Here is a 21021-nt window from a genome sequence, read left to right as displayed (position 1 = left end):
GGGTTCCTATTCTCATGAGTGAGAGCTATGTTTGAAGTTCACAATTGACAGACTTTTCATCTTACAAAATTTGTGGGATAAAATTGAAGAATATAATTTAGATCGGTCTAACTAAAATTACCTGATTAAAGAGAATGAGAAATAAAAAAATTATAGGGTGATTGCAATACTAATGGGAAAAATATTAACACCAACGAACCTGTGTTTGTGGCAAAAAAAACCACTTATTTGGGTTGAAAATGAGCAGCACACTAGAGGAGACAACTTGTCAACTACTAACATGTGAAGGTAAGAAAAAAATGAGCCCATTGTGTCCTAACAGCAACAATTATATCCACTCTCCATCCAAGTTTGCAAAAAAAGCACAACAATTCCAAAGCTAAGGTTTACTTAAAAATGATCTAATAGGAATATTTAAGATATTCCGGGGAAATGTGTAGTACGAACTCAAAAAATATATATATATATATATATATTGCAAAAATATTTGTAAAGTTATTGGAAAAAAAAAGGAATATATGTAAAAGGTTTTAAATATTAAATAAGGAGAGAGAAACAAAATTGTTACTGTATTAATTAAGTGAATGAGGTGTAAGTCAATTAACATTTAATGTTATTTTTTTTAAACCATTAAATCAATTATAAATCTACGGTCTACAAATAGTGTAACTTAAACCTATCTTTTATATATATATATATATATATATTTTTTTTTTTTTTTCAGTAAACAAGTGCTATTGTGCCATTTTAGCCCAATTAGACTTGTTTACCTATTTCCTTTATAAAAATAAAATAAAAAATATACTGGATGAGTAGGATATGAGATACCATCTATGAACGAGTCCCCGCCAAAAACCCCCGAAGTCAACATCATCTCGTCGTACAATAGCTCCACTTTGCTTCCTTCACACTTCACTCAGTTCACTGCCACGAAAATGAGCAAAACCCAGCGATTCAAACGAGTTGGAAAACTCAAGCAACCCATTTCCACCACCGAACCCGAACACGAAACTCGACCGAGTCTCCGCTCCAAATCAGTCACCATTCGGGCCAAACCCAAACCCAAACCCGAGCCCAAACTAAATCCATTCCCAATCTCAGACATACCCATCGACAAATTGACAATCTTGCCGCCTGAGTTCTGTCAGATTGACTCTCTAGACCTTGCTCCACGCTTGCTTGGCAAACTTCTTCGGAAGGACGATGTTGTTCTTCAGATTACCGAGGTAACTTAATTCCGACCAAAACTTTTGTCCCATGATTTCGCTTTTCAATTCTTAATATTTGGGAGTTCGATATTAATAGGTAGAAGCTTATAGACCAAATGATTCGGCTTGTCATGGTCGATTTGGCATTACAGCAAGAACAGCCCCAGTTGTAAGATACTACTTTCCACAACTTGTTTGCTTTCTAGGATTTTTAAATTCTTAAATTTTTTTCATTATATGAAAGAAAGTCTTTGTCTTTTACTCGCTTTGTTATGAATATGAATGCATTTGGTAATTGAAAATGGGTTTTGTTGGGTATGTGTGTAGTTTGGAGCAGGGGGACATGCATATGTATATTTGTGTTATGGACTCCATTCAATGCTGAATATTGTGGCTGACAAGGAAGGAGTTGGTGCTGCTGTCTTAATTCGTTCTTGTGCTCCCATATGTGGTAATTTTTTTTTTCCTTCTAAATGTTTAAAGCTAATATGATTAGTATCATCGGCATTGCTTAATGTAATCTTGTGTTGTATTCAGCCATTTCTCTCTTGGGCATACCCCAACCAACCAAACCCATTAGTTCGATTGATCAGGTGCTGAAATGATTATTCATCCCCAAAATTTGTTGTATATGGAGATTGCTACCCATATCTTTTAGTAATTTTCTTTGCAAATGAATTTTGCACATAAATCTACTTGATGACTTATTGTAGAACTAATTAAATAGCTCGTAATGATGCCCTCCTGAATAAAATTTACATAGGATAAGCGCATCAACTCTTTGCCACAGTATGGAGAATTAGAATTTCCTACATAAGGAAAGAGTGGGGGGGGGGGGGGGGGAAGGGAAAAAGGACCCTTGATACCTTAGCTGTACTTTGCATAAGTTTGTACAAGGACCCTTATTCTATCTTTATGCCTATGGTTTTTTGTAATATGATCTTGCATACTACCTCTAAAAGAATTCCTTATCATCATTAACAACACCACAGGATTGGAGACCATTCAGCAGCGTCGAGGTCAGAAAACTGACAAGCCAGTTCTTCTTTCTGGGCCTGGGAAGGTCAAATTTCTTGTCTTTTCTTTCTAGGCATTGTTGTGTTCTTACATTTTATTTTTCACATAACAAGTTTGTAATGGCTAATTCTTGCTCTTACCTTGTAGATGAGCCAGTTCAGTATTTTCATTCAGTAGAACTGAAATCTGTAAATATATTTATTTGGAATTAAAGGGATATACCGATATAGAATCTTCAAATTAGCACCAACTGTGTAAAATAGTGATAGAAAATGTAATGAAGTGCCTCATTAATTAGAGAAAGTATTTAAATTGTTACATTTGCAATATTTGATGATTATAATATAATGGAACTATCTATGATAATTACTTTTATTTTTATATTTAGTTCTTTATTTAATACTTGCTTTTGGTAAAAATGATGTATTTAACCCATGCTTTCAGTTATGCATATGACAGAATCATCTTTCAAAACATTTTCCTGATATAGAAGGGACAAAAGGCTGAGGAATTCGGTTGAGAAATGAAGCTGATGGAAGTAATTTCACTTCTCACATATTTTAAAATTGACACAACAGATCCATAAAACTTTTATGGCACACCAAAAAAAAAAAGAAAAACAAAATAAAAATTAAAACCTGGAAATTGCAAAAATTTCACAACAACAGGGTGGTTGTGTGAGTTAAAACAGAAGAATTATGATGTTCAGTAACAGTAGTTTAATATGAACATTCATCAATAAAAAGGCTAGATTATGATATTTATTAGCTTCTTTATCTTTTTAAATTATACTTTTATTAATCAAGTGGTCTGGCCCTTTTTCACTTCTTCTTGGAACTTCTAAATTATTAGCTTCACCAGTGATAAACTGAATAAATTATATAATTTAAGTTCACAAGTGCTAAAGTTACCTCACTTTAAATTTGTAGCTGAGATTGACAAATATGATTAGCAATGTAAATAATTTCTGTACATAATATGATGAGTATTGGAAATTTCAGGTTTTTATTGGTTGAATGGGTCTGGAACCATAGTAATAGCTGCTGGTAATGCCTTGGCTCTTCTTTAACACAAAACCATACTTCGAAATTTCTACAGACTCCCCTCTATGTGAGAGGATGGTTACATATGCAGGATGCCAGATACACAATATCTTTTCTTTTCTTTTTTTGAGAGAAAAGATAGTGAGCCTATGTAGAAATTCCAAAATAATATAGCTATATTTCTTTAAATTATTTGGCTGCAATAACATACTTTAGAAAAACTGAACATGAATAGATGACATGGTCTTTTTTTTTTTTAATACAAGATAGAAATTCTAATATAGCCTAATTTAAGTGTATATGTGTGTAAAGCTCCCTCTTAGAGACTTGAACCCTGACCCTTGCTCCCCCTCCCCCCCCAAAACACCCCACAAACACTTATACTTGTGGGGTGAAGAGTACCAAATTAGTCTTCTTGATGACTTTATATACTGCTCTTTCATGTCACTGGGTTTTTCAGTTAACATTTATATTTCCCTGTTTTTAGGTTGGTCAAGCATTGGGTCTTACAACAGAATGGTCTAACCATTGCCTTTACACTCCTGGTAAGCCTACCAACACATACCTTTTGAGCTTTGAACTTCATTAATAGACTTTATGCAGCTCTGAAATGAGTAAAGCATGTGGGCGCAGGTGGTTTAGAACTCTTAGATGGCCCAGAGCCTGAAAAGATACTGATAGGTCCACGTGTTGGCATTGAATATGCTTTACCTGAGCATGTCAATGCTTTATGGAGATTTGCCATTGCAGGTACCCCTTGGATAAGTGCTCCTAAAAACACTCTCAGGCCACCCTCATCTTTTATCCATTGCAGCAACAAGCTCTTACTGGACTCCAAAGAGTGAAAAAATGAAACCTTGTATGGTGAGAATGTATAAATATAAATATTTATAGATAAGAACAGGGGAAGCAGAATTGTGTTCTCATTCTTTTCCCCTTCTTGATTCTGAATACAGCCTTTTGGATATATGTTTGTGTACTGTACTTCCTTTCTTTTTATGTTTGGTTTGGCCAAATTGTGCATCCCACCTTTGCACAGGAACGTTAACTAATTATTTCTTCTCTACAGTACTAAGACAAAATTTCAAGGTTTTTCGTTGGTCGGTCGTTGTCAATAGATTCGTTCGTAAGCATTAATCATTCAACCATGCCTTAATAATATGCCACTAACTTGACATCAAAATGTGGTGGGTCGTTAATACTGTAAATCTCTATTCAGATGCATTTGGGGCGTATAGCTAAATTGAAGGTCAGGTTGTTTCCTAAATTGGTCCCCATTTTTTTTTTTTTTTAACACATAAATCTTGCAAACCAACGAAGTATCACCAATTGCAAAAAACCATTTCAACCATGTTTTCATTTTGATGTTGAAGTGACATTGTTGACATTAATTATTGTCATGCCAATTTATACCTTCTATATTAAAAATTAATACCTACACGGTAGATAGTTTAGTGGACAGGCCTTGTTCAACAAGACTTGTCTTTGGTTCGAGTTTTCCTCATTCCTGGTGAGCGCGTTCATATCTCCTTTATCCCAAGAGATATGTTTGTTCCACTCCCCTCTTATGGTTTTTTTTTTTTAATTTTTTTTTTTTAGTATTAATTTTAATATTTTCCTCAATTTAATACTCTTATAACTATTATCGATAAGAAAATTACGTTGCTGACTCACTTGCTATGCCTATTATATGGTCTCCTAATCTTCTAGTCTATATAAAAAAAGATGTGCCATGAATTTTTTTTAGAAGAATATTTCATAATTAGTCAAAAGTCATTTTTCTAGAATAAATAATTAAAAAAAAAAACTATTATCAAGGAATATCCAAATTAAAAATTAAAAAAAAAATTATTATGAGTGAGCTCCACATTAAAATAAATAAATCAGTAGGTAATCATGCAAGTAACTTAACTTGATAGGCTCATACCTCATACTTAGGATCCGTTTGGATACAGTTGAAAATTGAAAACTGAAAACTGAAAAACACTGTAACAAAATAATTTTTAAATATGTGAATAGTACCGTGTGACTTATTTTTAATGAAAAAATTACTGAAAAATGAAATTTATGAAACCTATTTTTAATGAAAAAGTTGTTGAAAAGTGAATTGGTAGAATTGTAAACAGTACACACCGTGCAAGTCAAACATTTCGGCTCAAAAAAAACAAAAAACACAGCTGAAACGCAAAACATTTGCGCTTCCCAAAACGCACACCTGACCTGATAGGCTCATACCTCATACCTAGCAAATAATAATAGGTAGAGCCGTGTAGGCAAATGGATGCTAAACCAAATCGGTAACTATAACCTTAATTAAAGGTGTTTGAGAATGGAAGAAAGACCCACAGATAAAAGATTGAATATCTGTTTAAGCACCGGATTTTCCGGGAAGTACATCTAATCTCTACTCCGAATTTGTATGATGGTAGTTAAATTGGGGATTTGTTTACTTTTTTATATAATATAAGAGTGAAAAAGAAGAAACAGTACATTAAAAGTTTGAGAACTAATAAAGAAAGTCAAAAGACTCGCTCATCAAAAAAATAAATAAAGAAAGACTTGTGAATAAGAGAGAAAGAAAGAAAGAAAGATTGTTGCCAAAGAGACGCCTCCTTCCTCAATCACCATAACCATGGAGGATCATACTTCTCAAGAATCTGATGAAAAAAGAGAGCAGGCTAAGGAAATCACTGACTTCGTTCATCTGAAAAAAGAAGGCAGTAATGACTTGTCTGATAAGTCTTCTGATGAATCCAACGAAAGAGGTAGAGAAAATTGTGATCAGTCTTTCCATGTATTAGTCGGCAGAGGCTTCTTTGATGATTCATCTGAAGAAGAAGACTATGAAAGCAGCAGCAGCAGCGATGATGGTGATCAGTCTTCACTAATATGTGAAATACTCGGCGGTGAATTCTTTGATAAGTCTTCTGGGAATGACACTGATGAGTATTCTTCTTCTGAAGAAGAAGACTATGAAAGCAGCAGTGATGACTCTGATTCTGATGATTATGCTGATGAATATGATGCATCAGCAGGCTCATTTGATCAAGTTTACAATTGTTACCCTCTCTCTCAGATTGAAAAGTCACTCCCAGACAATGGTGACAAGATCATAATGCCAACTTCAGCTATCACACATCTCCTACGGTTGAATGTGGAGTACCCTATGCAGTTTGAAATCAAAAATCAATCTACCGGTCAAGTTTCACACTGTGGGGTTTTGGAGTTCACTGGCAATGAGGATTGTGTCTACCTACCAACTTGGATGATGGAGAACATGAAGCTACAAGAGGGTGACCCTGTGATTATGAAGAATGTGAGGCTTGACAAAGGAACTTACATGAAGTTGCAGCCTCACACCACGGATTTCATTCATCTACCATGCATGAAAGATATGCTGGAAGACATATTGAGGAACTTCTCTTGCCTGACAATTGGAGATACTATTATGATCAACCACAACAGTAAGAAGTTTTACATTGATATATTAGAGACCAAGCCTTCTGCTGCTATAAATATTATTGATACAGATTGTGAGGCGGAGTTTGCTCCTCCTCTAGACTACAAAGAACCTGAGAAACCAGCAACAAAGAATGCATTGGCCAAAGATCAAGGGGAGCAGGCCAATAAGGAAAGGAAGTTTATACCATTTACGGGAATGGCAAGACGCTTGGATGGGACAAATTCTACTGAACCAGCTGTGCCAGAATTATCATCTGAAGAGAAGGAGCAACCATTGGGTGCTGCAGATACAAGGATGGCAACTCAACCAAAGTTCAGTTCGCATAATCATGCAGGAAAAATTGTGTTTGGTTCTCATGAGACCCAGCCAATGAAGATCTCAAACGATTTTGTTCAAGCAGAAACATCAAAGAAAGATCAACAAAAGTTTCAGCCATTCACAGGGAAGAAGTATAAATTGACTGACTGATTTGATCTTAGTTATTTATGTGAGTAAGATTATATACTTATATCTAACCAACTCACAAGTTGTACCAATTATTGAGCAGGTTTGAGACTTTTTTCCCCCCTTAAATTTTGTTTATTATTGGCTCAATTGGAAATGATTCTATTATCTCGTTTTTCATATAAACCATATCACTCTTGCAAGTTTATGTTCCAAGTTCCAACTACATTTTTTCGCTATTAGTTAATTATTCATATAGGACCGTAAGCATGACAGTTTTTGTTTTAGATAAACTGCCTAACTTCAACACCCATCTTGCAAGAACTTTGGTGAACAATTTAGTTGAAGATGGGTAATTTTTACTAATGGATTGGTCACAGTATGAGAAACCATCACAGAATGAAGAAAGGCAAGTACTGAGGAATCAGTCACCCATCCACTAAAGTTCTGTAGTGCCCACTTTTCTTATACAGCTAAATCATAACCACGTGATCTCAGAATGCAATGGTTCAGATTTTAGTGAGTTGAACTGGTGTTTCACAACTTTCACAATATGAATTTCTGGTTTGGGTGTTATTACTTATTATTAAGGGACTCAGCTGGTCAGGTTATGGTGGGGCTGTTGTTCAAGGAGACCCTGATTTAATTCCAAACTTTAATCGTATTTGACTGGAGCAATGCTATCCGGTTTACTAGGGATGTATTCATAATTGCATCATGGAGTGTGATGAAGTTGGCTTTTACAGACTTATGCAGCATAGTCGCAATTCTTTTGCCCTTTATTGCACACCTGGTCCTGGTGGAAAAACTTCTGATTTTAATTAATGTCTTCTTTGGAAGATTCCCAATTTAGTTTGGTTGCTAGTTCTGGAAATAGGGTACCAGAGTTTGGCTTTATCTGCTGATGCTTATTCTGATTTCACTGTGTGATTAGAGGAGTTGCCTTTAAAGTTTTCTTCTGTATTGGTTGATGATGTAATCCCTGTGATGTAAGTCATTATCTATTAATGGAATTTCTAAACTTTCTGTTAAAAAAAATATATATTTTAGCAATGTGAGATTGCTTTTTTTGTTGTTGATAATTTGATAATTACAACAAAGAGATGGGATATGAACCCCAGATATCTTGAAAAACAGTAGGAGGTGCTACCCAATTGAAGTACAATGCAAAATCCAAATATCCCCAAACTTCAAGAGTTTGTTTTGCACTTTAGCCTCTTTTTTTCTTTTCTTTATTTTTATTTTTTATTTTTTTAATGTTAAGGTTTCTAAACAACAATGATAATTAGTGGCAGCAGATCAATTCTAAGCTCTTTTTGGATAACTCCATGCATGCCCAGACTAAGCTACATAAACAAACATATGTCCAAATAAAAGTAAAACCGTAAGTCACTACTACATTTGTTTCTTTAAAAGAAAGAAACGAAAGTAATCTGAATACCAGTGTATCAATATTTAGAGAATAAGTAATAGTCGGGTTATAGAGCAAATTAACCAAAGCTTAAATGGACTGTACTTCTAGCTGGTATGAAATACAAGCAGTGATGAGTATATAAGAATTTTAAAATGAACTGAAAAGTGAAAACTAAAAGTGTTCTCAGTGGAACAAACTGAAGATATAGTAGAGCCTGTTTTCATACAGCATGGAGAAGCTGGTCTTTAACTGGGCATGAATAAACCCTGCAAATTTATTAACCAACCGAGCATAACAATGAATCTTATTGATAGCCAAAAAGCCAGTCTCACTTCATGTCTAGTGAGAGAGGTATGCTCCTACATAATGCTGGATGGTCAAAAGATTTGGGACCATTACAAGAAGATAATTAATGACGAAAGAATTAATTGCTAGATTCACACATCTCATGCATTAGTCAATAAGACAGTTAGGTTCACTGGAGACACATTTTGGTCTACCTGGTCTAGAGAAAGCCACCCCTTCAAAGCGTTTCTAACTATCCTGCAGAGAGATAGATCACCTACTTCCTCTCCAAAGCCAATGGTAAGATTGCTGAAAAATATACTAAATGTCCAGATAGAATATTTTAAGAAGTTTTGACAAATCTAATCTTTGGACTGTCCATGGACTTTTAATTTGAACAATTAACCCTTTTTTGACAAACCAAACCTTCAAAGCCAATGGTATGACTACTGAAAAATATACTAAATGTCTGGGTGGAATATTTTAACACTTCACATCAAAGTTGAAGGGCAATATATGTAACAATCCCATATTTTAAGGTCATGTGATTGCCTGCTAATGAAATATAATTAAATTGGTATTGGTGAAAGAATCAAGTGCAATTTAGCGCATAGACCTCCTAGAGTCTAGGTGTAAATCACAAAAGCATGCCTAATTAATGTAAACCACACATTTTTTCAAATATAATGTATAATAACTTCTAACAGAAAGATTCATAACATAGAATTGACAAAATGTAATAAACTCAAGGTAGTAATATATTTTACCTATTAACTCAAATAGATAAAATGCACAAAATATCATGACGATTTGAGATGAATGACTATAATTTAAAGTTAAAAAGTTTTTTCAACTTTAAAATAATATACACAACATCAGTCTATGGATCAAAATGCAAATAACGCCTGACTAACACAAAATTAAATGTGAGTTAAGAACTTAGAGAACATATAATCCAACAGTAGGATTTATAAAATATTAATCCAACAAAAAGTTATTAAATGATGTTATATTAAGAAGAGTAACACAAATTGACTAGGTGTATCTTGATACTAATTCTAAAAATAAATATTTAATCTTTTCATTATATAATTTTAAAAGAATCAAACTCAACTCTTATTCTCCATTCCTTATTTTTCAGATTGCTGCCACCCCCCCCCCCCCCCCCCCTCTCGATGCACACCACCACCAACCACTATTTTCAGTCTCTTTCTCTAGGGCTTACACCATATGAAAGATTCATTTGTTGCTACTTCATAATTTTGTCCACTTAAGATTTATTTTATTGGGTCAAATGTGTGAAGTCCAATTGGAGTAAATTTAAATAGTTTTAAATTATGTCAGTGACTGCCTAAAGTAGGCAGTGCAGCTTGGTGACATCGGCTTTGGTCAGTGATATTGATGACCTATACACCCCTGGTCCTAATACTTCTACTACAAGAAAGATCTAGTCCCTAATGTGAACTTTCTCCTCCCTATTTTTTTTTCTTTTTTTTCTTCACTTTCTCACGGTACCATTTGAGTAGTCCATGAACATCATAAAATTATCTCCATTCCTTCTTTCTTATAACCCTAAATCAAACCATTTCCCTTACCAATCAAAAGCTTAAAACCCCATGCACTTTCTCTCGTAAATGGCCACCAAATAACTCATCAAACCACTCCTTTATTCCTAAACACCATCGCTATCCAAAATTTTCTAGCAACTTGTCAGCTTCAAGAAATAGTATTCTTGCCTTTTCCCCCATCTTATCAAACTCTAGTCCAGTTTGAGACCTAACACTTTCTTCAACAACTCTAAACCCTCAATCAACAAATTCTCCTAACCCTAAACCCATCACATACACATATACACATTTAGATAGACTTCCAAATCTATCCTACATCATGCAATCACCTCTCTCTCTCTCTCTCTCTCTCTTTGAATCCCTCATAGGGTGGGGGTAGGAGCAGGCTTGATGGGATGGGACAGGTGGGGAATAAGGTTCCCACAAAAAAACCTGCCCCATTTCCATCCTTAATAAATCCAGAAAATACTCTACCTAATAAAATGTTATTTCTCCTCCAAGACTCATGGATTCACACATAAAAATGCACAGAACTTACCTAGCAAGTCCTTGACTGACAAAATCTACTAGTAAATGAATTCCCCTACACAGCATAACAACAGGAACAAGAAGAAAAAGTAATTGAATAGAAGAAATGAACATGTGAAACATTAGATAGCAGACATTGCTTATCATTCAACCAATAGAAAAATTATGGTACAAATATACAAGCTCAGGATGGAACGCTTACAAAAGCCGCAAGAAAATACCAAAAGAAAATCATTCAGATATCAGATACAAAACGTGAACACTACCACATTTCACACCCTGGTCTAATATTAGCAAAATACCTTCAAGTCAATTTAAACCTCCACACAAGCCATCAGAAAAAAGAAACACCATCTGAAAAGTAAGATATACCTGTATCAGAACCCCCAACAAATATTTTTAAACTGCAGTCACACACACAATTACATAATAAAAAGGAGCTAAGTGTTTCCATACCTAAGTTCAAGAAATTATATACAAACTGGTACATCCTGATGTCAGCCAGCCCCTGCATAATTGTTCAGTGATATGGCTGGGAGTCGTTAGCAAATTGAAGCACATTATTAATGCCTTGACAGTAGAAACTTTCCTTGAACTCAAATGCATCAAATTTTTTCCTATAAACTAGGACCCGACCGGGTATAAAATTCGGTGAAGTCAAGCCGGAACAGGAGGAACTTTAGATCAACATGTTGCTGCACAGGCAACTGAGAAATGAAGCCCTCAAGCAGTGATGAATATTCCTTCGCTATTGCATCCAAATCTAGTCCCATATTGCGAAGAAATTCACCAGCACGTTGTGTTAGGGCCTTCCTGCCCTCACCTATCCAGGACCCAGGGTCTGAAGATTTATCACCTAATTGCCTCCGTGATTTGCTCTTGTCTCGAGAGGGCAAAGAGGATTCCATAGTTCTGCAAAAAAGATGTGATCCAACTTATACCAGCTTAATCAAATGAAATTCTTTAGTTATTAATCATTTTGTCTACAAATATAACAACAATGATACAGAAAGATCAATACCTTGCTTGCAACTCATGAATCCCTTCATATAACCGATCAGCATGACTTCGGAAGCGCAATATAAGATCAAACAAGACAAAGAGTGACTTGCAAAGGGTCTGGGAACGTTCTCCAAGGAGGGATTTCTCTACAATTGAATGTAGGTACTTCTCATGTGCAGCAAGTAGATCGTCAAGATCCTTTGCTACTTCCATTTCACTCAAAAAATTCGACCATGACACCTCCAAGACTTCAAACATAATATAATACTGCAAGTTTGTTACAAAATGATTCATGTCAACCCAAAGAACCTGACATCGCCTCAATGTTGAAAGCAACTGCAACTTAACTGCCTGTTGCAGCTTATTAAAAGAATGAGAAGTAATACAATTTGGTTTCATCGTCTTCCATGCACCAATAAGCCCATGCTCCACCCGCCTAAGCTTCCACAGAAAATTGAAAATTTTTAAGTACCTTGCCATAACAGACTCCGTAAACACAGTATCTAGTGGAACTCTTGCATCATATTCCAATGAGAATACATCCCAGCCTCTATCTCCAGTTCCATGTGGCATCATCTTAACTCTCAACCTATCCAATATGTCTGGGTCATCATATTGAGCATTTGAAGACCGAATTGCAGTTTCAAGCAACCCAGCTAATTTAAAAGTGCTAATGGTGTTAGCAGGCTCTGAAAGTTCTGGCCCAACAATATCCATTAGATACTGAACAAAATCACCTTGTCCAAGCAGTAAATACCGCTTGATTGCAAGACAATGTTCTTTGAACTTGTACTGTATGTGCATAACATCCAATAAATGCTTATCAATCCTCTTTGCTGCTTCATCAACCAAAGACTCAAGGGCATCGGTTTCACCATATCCCAAGCTCCCTCTTCTTGTTGTGGTCCCAGCAGCAGCAGCAGCTTCTGTTGCAGTATCAGCCCAACCGCGATCCTCACAACAAACACGAAGAAAATTGATTGACTTACCAGTCCTTAAAATGCGCTGAGCAAGAGATTGTGAAATAAAAGATGGGAGCATCCCAGCATGGAGCCTGTAACCATCTCTCCAAAGAGACTCCGCTTTCACCGGCTGACCCACAACAAAAAATTCAGCAAAAATATCCTCCAACTCCCCTTCCAAAACCCAACTCCTCACCATCTCAAAAAGTGGAGAACAAACCCGCCGGAGCAAACGCCTCATGAACTCGTGAACCAGCGGATCACCATGCTGGGCATGCAAATGAATAGCCCCAGCCATTGCCCCACCCCTCAAAACCCTACACTTGTCAACCAAAACAGCCATCAACCTCATTTTCACCATCGGCTCAGCAAACCATACCGACAACCTCCTCAACGAAAGATAATTCTCAGAGCTCACCTTCTCAGAAACCAATGGAATAGGATTCATCGACTGTGCTTCGAGCACTGCCAACAACTTATAGTAATCCGAAAGCTCATCTTGCAATGCGGCACAAAAGGCCTGCCCTACAGTTCCCACATCCTCAGCTGGAAACCGATCCATACTCTCCGAAATATACCCTTTAACCTTCCTAAACAACCAACCCAATTCACAAAGCTTCCGGACCATAATCCGGGTTGCTCTAGGAGCCTTAACTAAATCAGACAAAACATACCCATCAGCAGTTTTATCAAATTTCACATACTTCCCATCAATCCCTTGACAAGCATACAACACATCCCTCACCAAAACCTCTTCACGAACCTCATTCTCTTCTTTAACGAAGTTCACAAACTCCCTAAACGCAATTTCACGCCGATTTTCGGGGTCTTTAGAAACCAACAAAACCCCATTTTCCCAACCGTTTTGTTTTCTGCTTGAAACCCTCGAATCAGACAAATTAGGCAATAAAACCGAAGAATCCAACAACTGGGTTCTCGCGGAATTCTTATCATGGGCAATGATTTTGAGCAAATAAAGGACAGCCCATTTGTTATTAACACTACCGGGTCCAGTCTTTGAAGCGAATTTGGAGTAAAGGTCAGCGAAAGTGAGGGCTTCAGAGGACTTACCTTGAGTGGCGAGACGGCGCTTGATGGACTCAGCAATGGCGGCGGCGTCAGGAGCAATGGAAGGTGTCATTCGGCTGGAGAGAATGCGAAATGCGTAGCGAAGAGAGTTGGCGAAATCGGTGGAGTTTGGGTCAATGGGTTGGGAATCGGAGGTGGGGTTTTGGGAAAGTAAGCGAAGGACCAGCTCTTTTATCAGATCTGACACTTTTTGATGGTCTTCTTCTTCCATTGCTGCAAATGGGTTTTCAAGAAAATGGTGAAAATTTGTCGTTGTCGTTTTTTTCTTTTCAAATCTTGTGAGCGAGTGAGAAGGGTTTTTACTTTTTTTGATGAACGAGAAGGGTTTTTACTTTGTGCCTTTGTTTTTGTGTTTATTTTATGTGGGCGCGGAAATGAGAGAGTACTTTTTGAAATTGGGGATTTTTGTTGATAAAGGGTACACTAACACTACACACTGCTTTTGCTATGAGTCTGGTGAGTGTGAGCACAACATTCAGGTGCAGCTGCTGTTGCAAACTTGCAATTGAAATTGATATTCCAACGACCAGGTCTCTTTTACTCTATACTCTATACGACATGATTATCAATTGGCAAGTTGAGCATTTTCAAGGATATTTTAAAGAAAAAAAATTTGAATATATAAAAACCATTTTCTTATTATTTCATAACTAAAGCATTATTAATGTTTCTTATTATTTCAAATTATTGTATGAAGGAAAACTTTAATTTATAATATGAATATTAATAAGTAGAAAATCAATCTAAAATTTATTTTAAAAATAAAATGTATTAAGACCCTTGAACTTTTTATGTTGTTGCAGTTGTGGTAGTATCCCTTAACTTTTTCTTCTCCAAAAACTTCAGTGTTGTATTAAGAAGACCAAATTTACACATTCTTCATCTATTTAAAAATTTTTTTCCCACCAATAGTTAAAAAAAGGGGCGTTATTGTGGTTTTATATACAAACACAATCATTATAAATACCTATTAATAACTATCATAATTGTCATACTATATATTTAGGGAAAAAAATCATTTTTTATTGGATATATAACAATGTAAATAGTACTTAACTTTCATGTGTAATAGCATCCTTCATAATGCTTGTGTTTTTTTTTTTTTTTCCCTTTGTAAATAATTTGAACCCATCTTCCCTCTCCCCCACTATCTACTTATCTAAAAAAATTAAAACTAAATACATAGATGCATAGGATATTTGGATAGATACTATGATAATAGTCTAATGATAATGATATCTTTTGTGATTTCTCATATATGTTATTCAAACTCCACATCTCCTCCTCCTGCAATATCTACCTCTTTCAAAACACACACATACTATTGTATAAGCCACCATGGGGAGGAATATTTTGGCATTCTTGGCAAAGGAATCCAATAAACCGAACCATGGGTGGTTGAGCACTTGAATTCTTTTTTTAATATGATTTGATGGTACCCATTTCAAAAAACACACACACGACGGTATAAGCCACCATGGAAAGGAAGATTTTGGATAGAATGGCAAGGGAATCCAATAAACCGGACCATGGGTGGTTGAGAACTTGAATTCTTTTTTGATATGGCTTGATGGTTATAAGTTATAACAATTAACAAGGGGGGAAGAGTTGGAACCTCATTTTCTTTCCTTGTAAAGAAGAGCAATATTTTACGATAAGATTTGGTTGATAAAGTTGATAAGTGTGAAAACAACGTATATAATTTCTTTCACATTGAATAATATAAGCATCTTCTCAAAAAAAAAAAAAAAAGAATAATATAAGCAACTATCAATATTATTCTTTTTATCCAATTTATAATCATAATTTTGAAACTTGATTACATGATATCAATTATCAAATGGAAGTGGTTGAGTTAATAGTAATGTCTGTTCTTAAAAAAAAATAATAGTAATGTCTGGGTAAATATTAATTTTGGATCCAGATTTATTGATGACTGAGATTAAAAGTTAACCAAAAAAAAAAAGTCCACTTTTAATCTTAATCTTTGGATTAGAAAATAAATTTAACTTTTCAAGTTTTTACTTTTTTTTTTTTTTTTATAACTTTTAAACTTTTGCATCCCACACCAACATAGTAATCGCACGCAACAATAATTGCACAGGATTTGAATTTCAGATTCCATAATTTCTATATTATTTTGATTTCGTTTGCTCGTCACAAGTCCCAATCATAGTTATCAAAAAAAAAGTCCCACTATTTTTATTTTTTATACTCGGTTCAGTTTTGATAACTATGATTGGGAAGAATATAGAAGTCTAACAAGTACACGATATCTTAGTTAAGAGTTAGAAGACTGAGCAACATTGCCATTTGGAGAATACGTTTGATGTATTGAGGAGGTATCATATGAAGCTTAACCTTCTAAGTTTGTCTCTAGGGTCTTATCATGTAATTTCTCATATTTATGGTTTCGGAAAGAGGGATCAAGACCAACCTCGAAAAGATAACAAGTTGTTATATAGACACAAGTACACAACCCATAAGACCACCAAAGAGTTGCAGCGATTAACAAGAAGGCTTGCAACACTTCTTCTGTTTTTTTGATACCAGAGAAAACGTGCATTAAACAAAAGGAAACCTTACAGCAAAGTTCACGAGGCTTGCAACACTTAAATTGATTCATTTCACGAGCAACAACCAAGTGTGAAAGCAACATCTGGTAAAAATGTTAGGAATTTTAGAGTTTCAATGAAGAATATCTACACGATCATTAAAATTCTTTTAATCACTCAATTTTATATTAAATATTCAAATTCATGTTGGATAAAATGACATTTATTTATCCAGGTTAAATGAGTGTGTCAAAATTGATCAACCTGTCTTCACACAAATAATGAACTAGCTCATTTCAGATTGATTGCGGGTTAAGCATATCATTATGGAATTAATCCAACTATTAATCATATCAAAGCAAGTCGACCTGTTTTGACATGAACCCATTTACACTATACGCTACCTTGCAAATAAGTGTGTCATGTTTAGGAGTTGTGCCAAACATTGTCAATCTTATATATAATTACATCTATATGTCAATTTTAGATACAAAACTAATACAATGCAAATCACAAAGATTAGCAACTGGTATATAGAGATTTACAAACTAGATTTATAACTGTGATAAAGCAACAATTTGTATGGTCCCAAATTAACACATGGGTGTATGGTAAGATAGAAGCCACAATCTTTAGGGTCCGTTTGGTTGAAGGAGTGGAAAAGTGAGAGGATGGAAAATTAGTGGGAGGATAAAAAAGATTTGGTTTTCCTTATGTGTGTTTGGTTGGAGGAGTGGAAAAGTGAGAGGGTGGAAAACTTTTTGTTTGGTTGGAGAGAAAAAGGGGAGGATGGAAAATGTATTTTATATGAATTGACTATTATGTCCTTGTTATATAATAGTGGTAAAGTGGGAGGGGTAGGTGAGTGTAATAAAATAGGGGTATTTGTATAAAATGCATTTCTCATTATTTTTCCCTCCTCATTTTCCTCTCAATCTGGGAGGATAAAAAAAGTGGGCCTAGGAGGGAAAACTTTCTTCCCTATTTTCTGTCTCTCCTATTTTCTTTTCTCAACCAAACAGTGGAAAACAACATTTTCCACCCTATTTTTTTCTTCCTATTTTTCATCCTCCCTATTTTCACCCCAGCCAAACACACCCTTAGAGCATCCGCAGTAAGGATGCTAAATTGATTAAAAAGTCAATTTAGCAACTAATACCGGAAAAACATGTTTTGCAGCAAAGAAGGCAAACTTAAAAAATTTGAATTTGAGTTACAAATAGCAGCTCTCTATAGCTTAAAGTCAAAACAAAAACTAATTTTTATTCAAGGGAACACGCGTGGCTGTAGTGGCTAGGTTTTGTGGGGAAGTTTTATTTTATTTTAATAAGTTGTTTATATTATTTTAATGGGATGAATGTAAAAATAGAAACTTTGATATTTGGTATATTGTAAAATGAGTCATTAAAATAGATAAAATACATTTTTGAGTTGCTAAAGACTAATTTTTTTAAAGAAATTTGATATGAATGATCTAATGACTTGTGCACAGGGCTACTCCAACAGTGTAATTCAATTTAATTGCACATTTTGTACTCTTTTAGATGACACTAGGAAAAGGGGGCAATGCAACTATGACTTTTAACTAGTTTTAAACTTGTAACCAGATGTGTCCGTGCAAAAGACTTTGTCGTCCAGGGCGAAACAAGTTTGATGGTGTCTTTAGGCCTTCTCTATTTTAAGAATAGAGGAAAAAGCATATAGTGTAGCAAGGATAAGGTTTCCCTTACAAGGGGATGTTACATATGCTTGATACACCTAGTGGCGGCTTTAGAAATTTTTGTAAGGTGGTCACTAAAAATATTTAAATTATACAAAATTTAATAAAGCAATAATTTTTTTTTTTTTTTTGAGAATCTATAAAGCAATAACTTATATATTTGCTATAACTACGAGTCGAGTTGCTAAGGAGAGTAATATTATTGCGACTACAAAACCAAAAAGAGTATAACAGTTGTCATCATCAAGGATAATTCACAACCACAACATTTTTCTCAATACCATTTTTTAAGAAAAAAATGAAATTAAAAATTATTTTTATTGAATAAGTTGAACAAGTTACAAATTTGAATGATTAGCGATTTTTATCCTTTTGTTTTATAATAGGCTTTTTATTGAATAATTTGCTCACTTGTTATTGTTTGGTCTTGTCATGTTTTTGTTTGGTTTATGTTTGTTATTATTTGGGCTAATATTTATTGTTGTTATTAAACCTTTTTTACAAAAAAGGGACTAAATATTCTGCCTGGGGCAGAATTAATTTTAGAATAATGCTATATTTACCAAATTTTTACAATAAATTTTATGCAAAAAAATTTTATTGGTGGATAAAAAATAATATTAGTATTGAGCCCAAATTAAAAATAGTAACAGCTTACTACATTTGATTTGTTGTGAAATTGATTTTCAAAAAAAAAAAAAAAGATTTGTTATGAAATTATTGTGACAATATTGTAAATGTTCTTATTTTTGTTGAATCCAAATTTTTGTAATTCTCAAGTTAAGGTGTTCAACATTTTTATTAAGATAGTTACAATAAGTTAGTTTAGCATATAATATTTTTTTTGCAAATGTATATATAAATTTTTCTACAAGTCAAAGTGTCCCATGACACTCTATCTTGCATGTAGAGCCGCCACTGGATGCACCATATACCTCCTAAGAATGGAGATACCATCGTTTACCCTATATCAAATTTTATCAAAAGAGATCATACTTAAAAACAAAGAATATGTACTAAGAGTTTGTAGTTCAAATTGCACTTCTTAATGTTTCCAATATATGTATACACACGCTTTCTCTCTCTCTTTTTTTTTTTTTGAGAACACACGCTCTTTATTTAAATGAAAAAAGAAAGTGATGACAGTCCCCTTATTATTAAGAAGGGGGGCACAAGAGCACAAATTTGATCACAAAACTAACATGCTAATATAATGTGTAGTTTAAATACTATGAGGAACAACACTCGCCATGTTTTAATAACACGTGTACTACCGTTAATATATAAAAAGGAAAAGTGGAAAAAAGTAATAAAAAGGACAAATTTTATCTTCAAACCAATGAATTGTTTAATAATATACATAGATGTTTTTTAAGATTAAATGAGATTCTTCCAAACTATTTTGGTTAAATACTTTGTCCAACATTTTCTCATAAGAAAAAAAAAATTGTCTAACAAATAATATATAAATAAGGCATTTAATCTCCAAAAGGGGGGAAAAAGGCCATTTATCTTGCAGACACACACCCTTCTCATAGGAAGCAAAGGATTGTCCCATGAAAGTTTCACTGGACACAAGCCGCACCCTCATAAAATTGGGTCCCTTATAATTTTAAAAGGATAATCTTTTTTTTTTTTTTTTGAAAGCTATTTTAAAGGATCTAGGGTCAAGATTGGTCGTCAACTAAATCATAATTTTAAAATTCATGGAAATTTTAAAATTTCCAACATCAAGTTCAGTCAAACTCAGTATTTTGTATGAGTAGAATTTAAATCCTTACTTAAATCAAAATTTCCCAACTAACAAATGACGCCCTAAATGCATGATAAAACATTTCTGTAGGGATTTTTTTTTTTTTATAAAAAAACTCACCACAAAACCAAATCCAATTGGTGTCTTGGTCTTATGATAAATAACATTCATTAAAAATAAACGTCATAAGTTGAAACTATATTTTATAAAAAAAAAAAAAAAATCCTCTACAGAAAATGTTTATCATGCATTTAGGTGCGTCATTTGTAGTTGGAATTTGATGTTAAGTAAGGATTTAAAATTCTACTCATACAAATACTGAGTTTGACTGAACTTGATGTGGAAATTTAAAATTTCCCATGAATTTTAAAATTATGATTTAGTGACGACCAATCTTGACCCTAGATTCCTTTAAAATAGTTCAAAAAAAAAAAAAAAAAGATTCCTTTAAAATATAAGTGGACCCAATTTCTATGAGGGTGCGGCTTGTGTCCAGTGAAAACTTTCACTGGACAAGCCCTTTGCTCCCTATGAGAAGGGTGTGTGTCTGCAAGAATAAATGGCCTTTTTTCCCCCCTTTTGGAGAATTAAATGCCTTATTTATTTATTATTTGTTAGACAATTTTTTTTTTTCTTATGAGAAAATGTTGGACAAAGTATTTAACCAAAATAGTTTGGAAGAATCTCATTTAATCTTAAAAAACATCTATGTATATTATTAAACAATTCATTGGTTTGAAGATAAAATTTGTCCTTTTTATTACTTTTTTCCATTTTTCCTTTTTATATATTAACAGTAACACGTGTTATTAAAACATGGCGAGTGTTGTTCCTCATAGTATTTAAACTACACATTATATTAGCATGTTAGTTTTGTGATCAAATTTGTGCTCTTGTGCCCCTCTTCTTAATAATAGGGGGACTGTCATCACTTTCTTTTTTCATTTAAATAAAGAGCGTGTGTTCTCAA

General features: G+C 34.2%; 3 protein-coding genes across 4 annotated transcripts; 2 read left to right on the top strand and 1 right to left on the bottom strand.

Annotated features, from left to right (window-relative positions):
- Nucleotides 1–823: 823 nt before the first annotated feature.
- Nucleotides 824–4235, top strand: LOC115953748 (DNA-3-methyladenine glycosylase-like). 2 transcript variants are annotated; one of them, XM_031071518.1, is made up of 6 exons: nt 824–1226; nt 1306–1377; nt 1536–1659; nt 2201–2271; nt 3756–3813; nt 4019–4235. In XM_031071518.1, the coding sequence occupies exons 1-6, from the start codon at nt 834–836 to the stop codon at nt 4111–4113; spliced, it is 813 nt and encodes a 270-aa protein (XP_030927378.1). In that variant the 5' UTR covers nt 824–833; the 3' UTR covers nt 4114–4235. The 2 variants fall into 2 exon arrangements, with proteins under 2 accessions (XP_030927378.1, XP_030927377.1); XM_031071517.1 differs by having other exon boundaries at nt 3902–4235.
- A 1575-nt stretch (nt 4236–5810) lies between these two features.
- Nucleotides 5811–7273, top strand: LOC115953883 (ubiquitin fusion degradation protein 1 homolog). Its single transcript, XM_031071704.1, has one exon. The coding sequence runs from the start codon at nt 5901–5903 to the stop codon at nt 7197–7199; it is 1299 nt and encodes a 432-aa protein (XP_030927564.1). The 5' UTR covers nt 5811–5900; the 3' UTR covers nt 7200–7273.
- A 3795-nt stretch (nt 7274–11068) lies between these two features.
- On the bottom strand, nt 11069–14511 carry LOC115953954 (gamma-tubulin complex component 3-like). The gene is made up of 3 exons (XM_031071792.1): nt 11992–14511; nt 11427–11882; nt 11069–11324 (listed from the first exon to the last, which is right to left on the bottom strand). Exons 1-2 carry the CDS (start codon nt 14232–14234, stop codon nt 11588–11590), a joined length of 2538 nt encoding a protein of 845 aa, XP_030927652.1. The 5' UTR covers nt 14235–14511; the 3' UTR covers nt 11069–11324; nt 11427–11587.
- Nucleotides 14512–21021: the final 6510 nt, after the last annotated feature.

This window comes from Quercus lobata, chromosome 7 (genome assembly GCF_001633185.2).
Source record: "Quercus lobata isolate SW786 chromosome 7, ValleyOak3.0 Primary Assembly, whole genome shotgun sequence".
NCBI classification, from domain to species: Eukaryota; Viridiplantae; Streptophyta; class Magnoliopsida; order Fagales; family Fagaceae; genus Quercus; species Quercus lobata.
The sequence above is the reverse complement of the archived record's forward strand: the minus strand, read 5'-3'. Positions and strand labels throughout refer to the sequence as shown.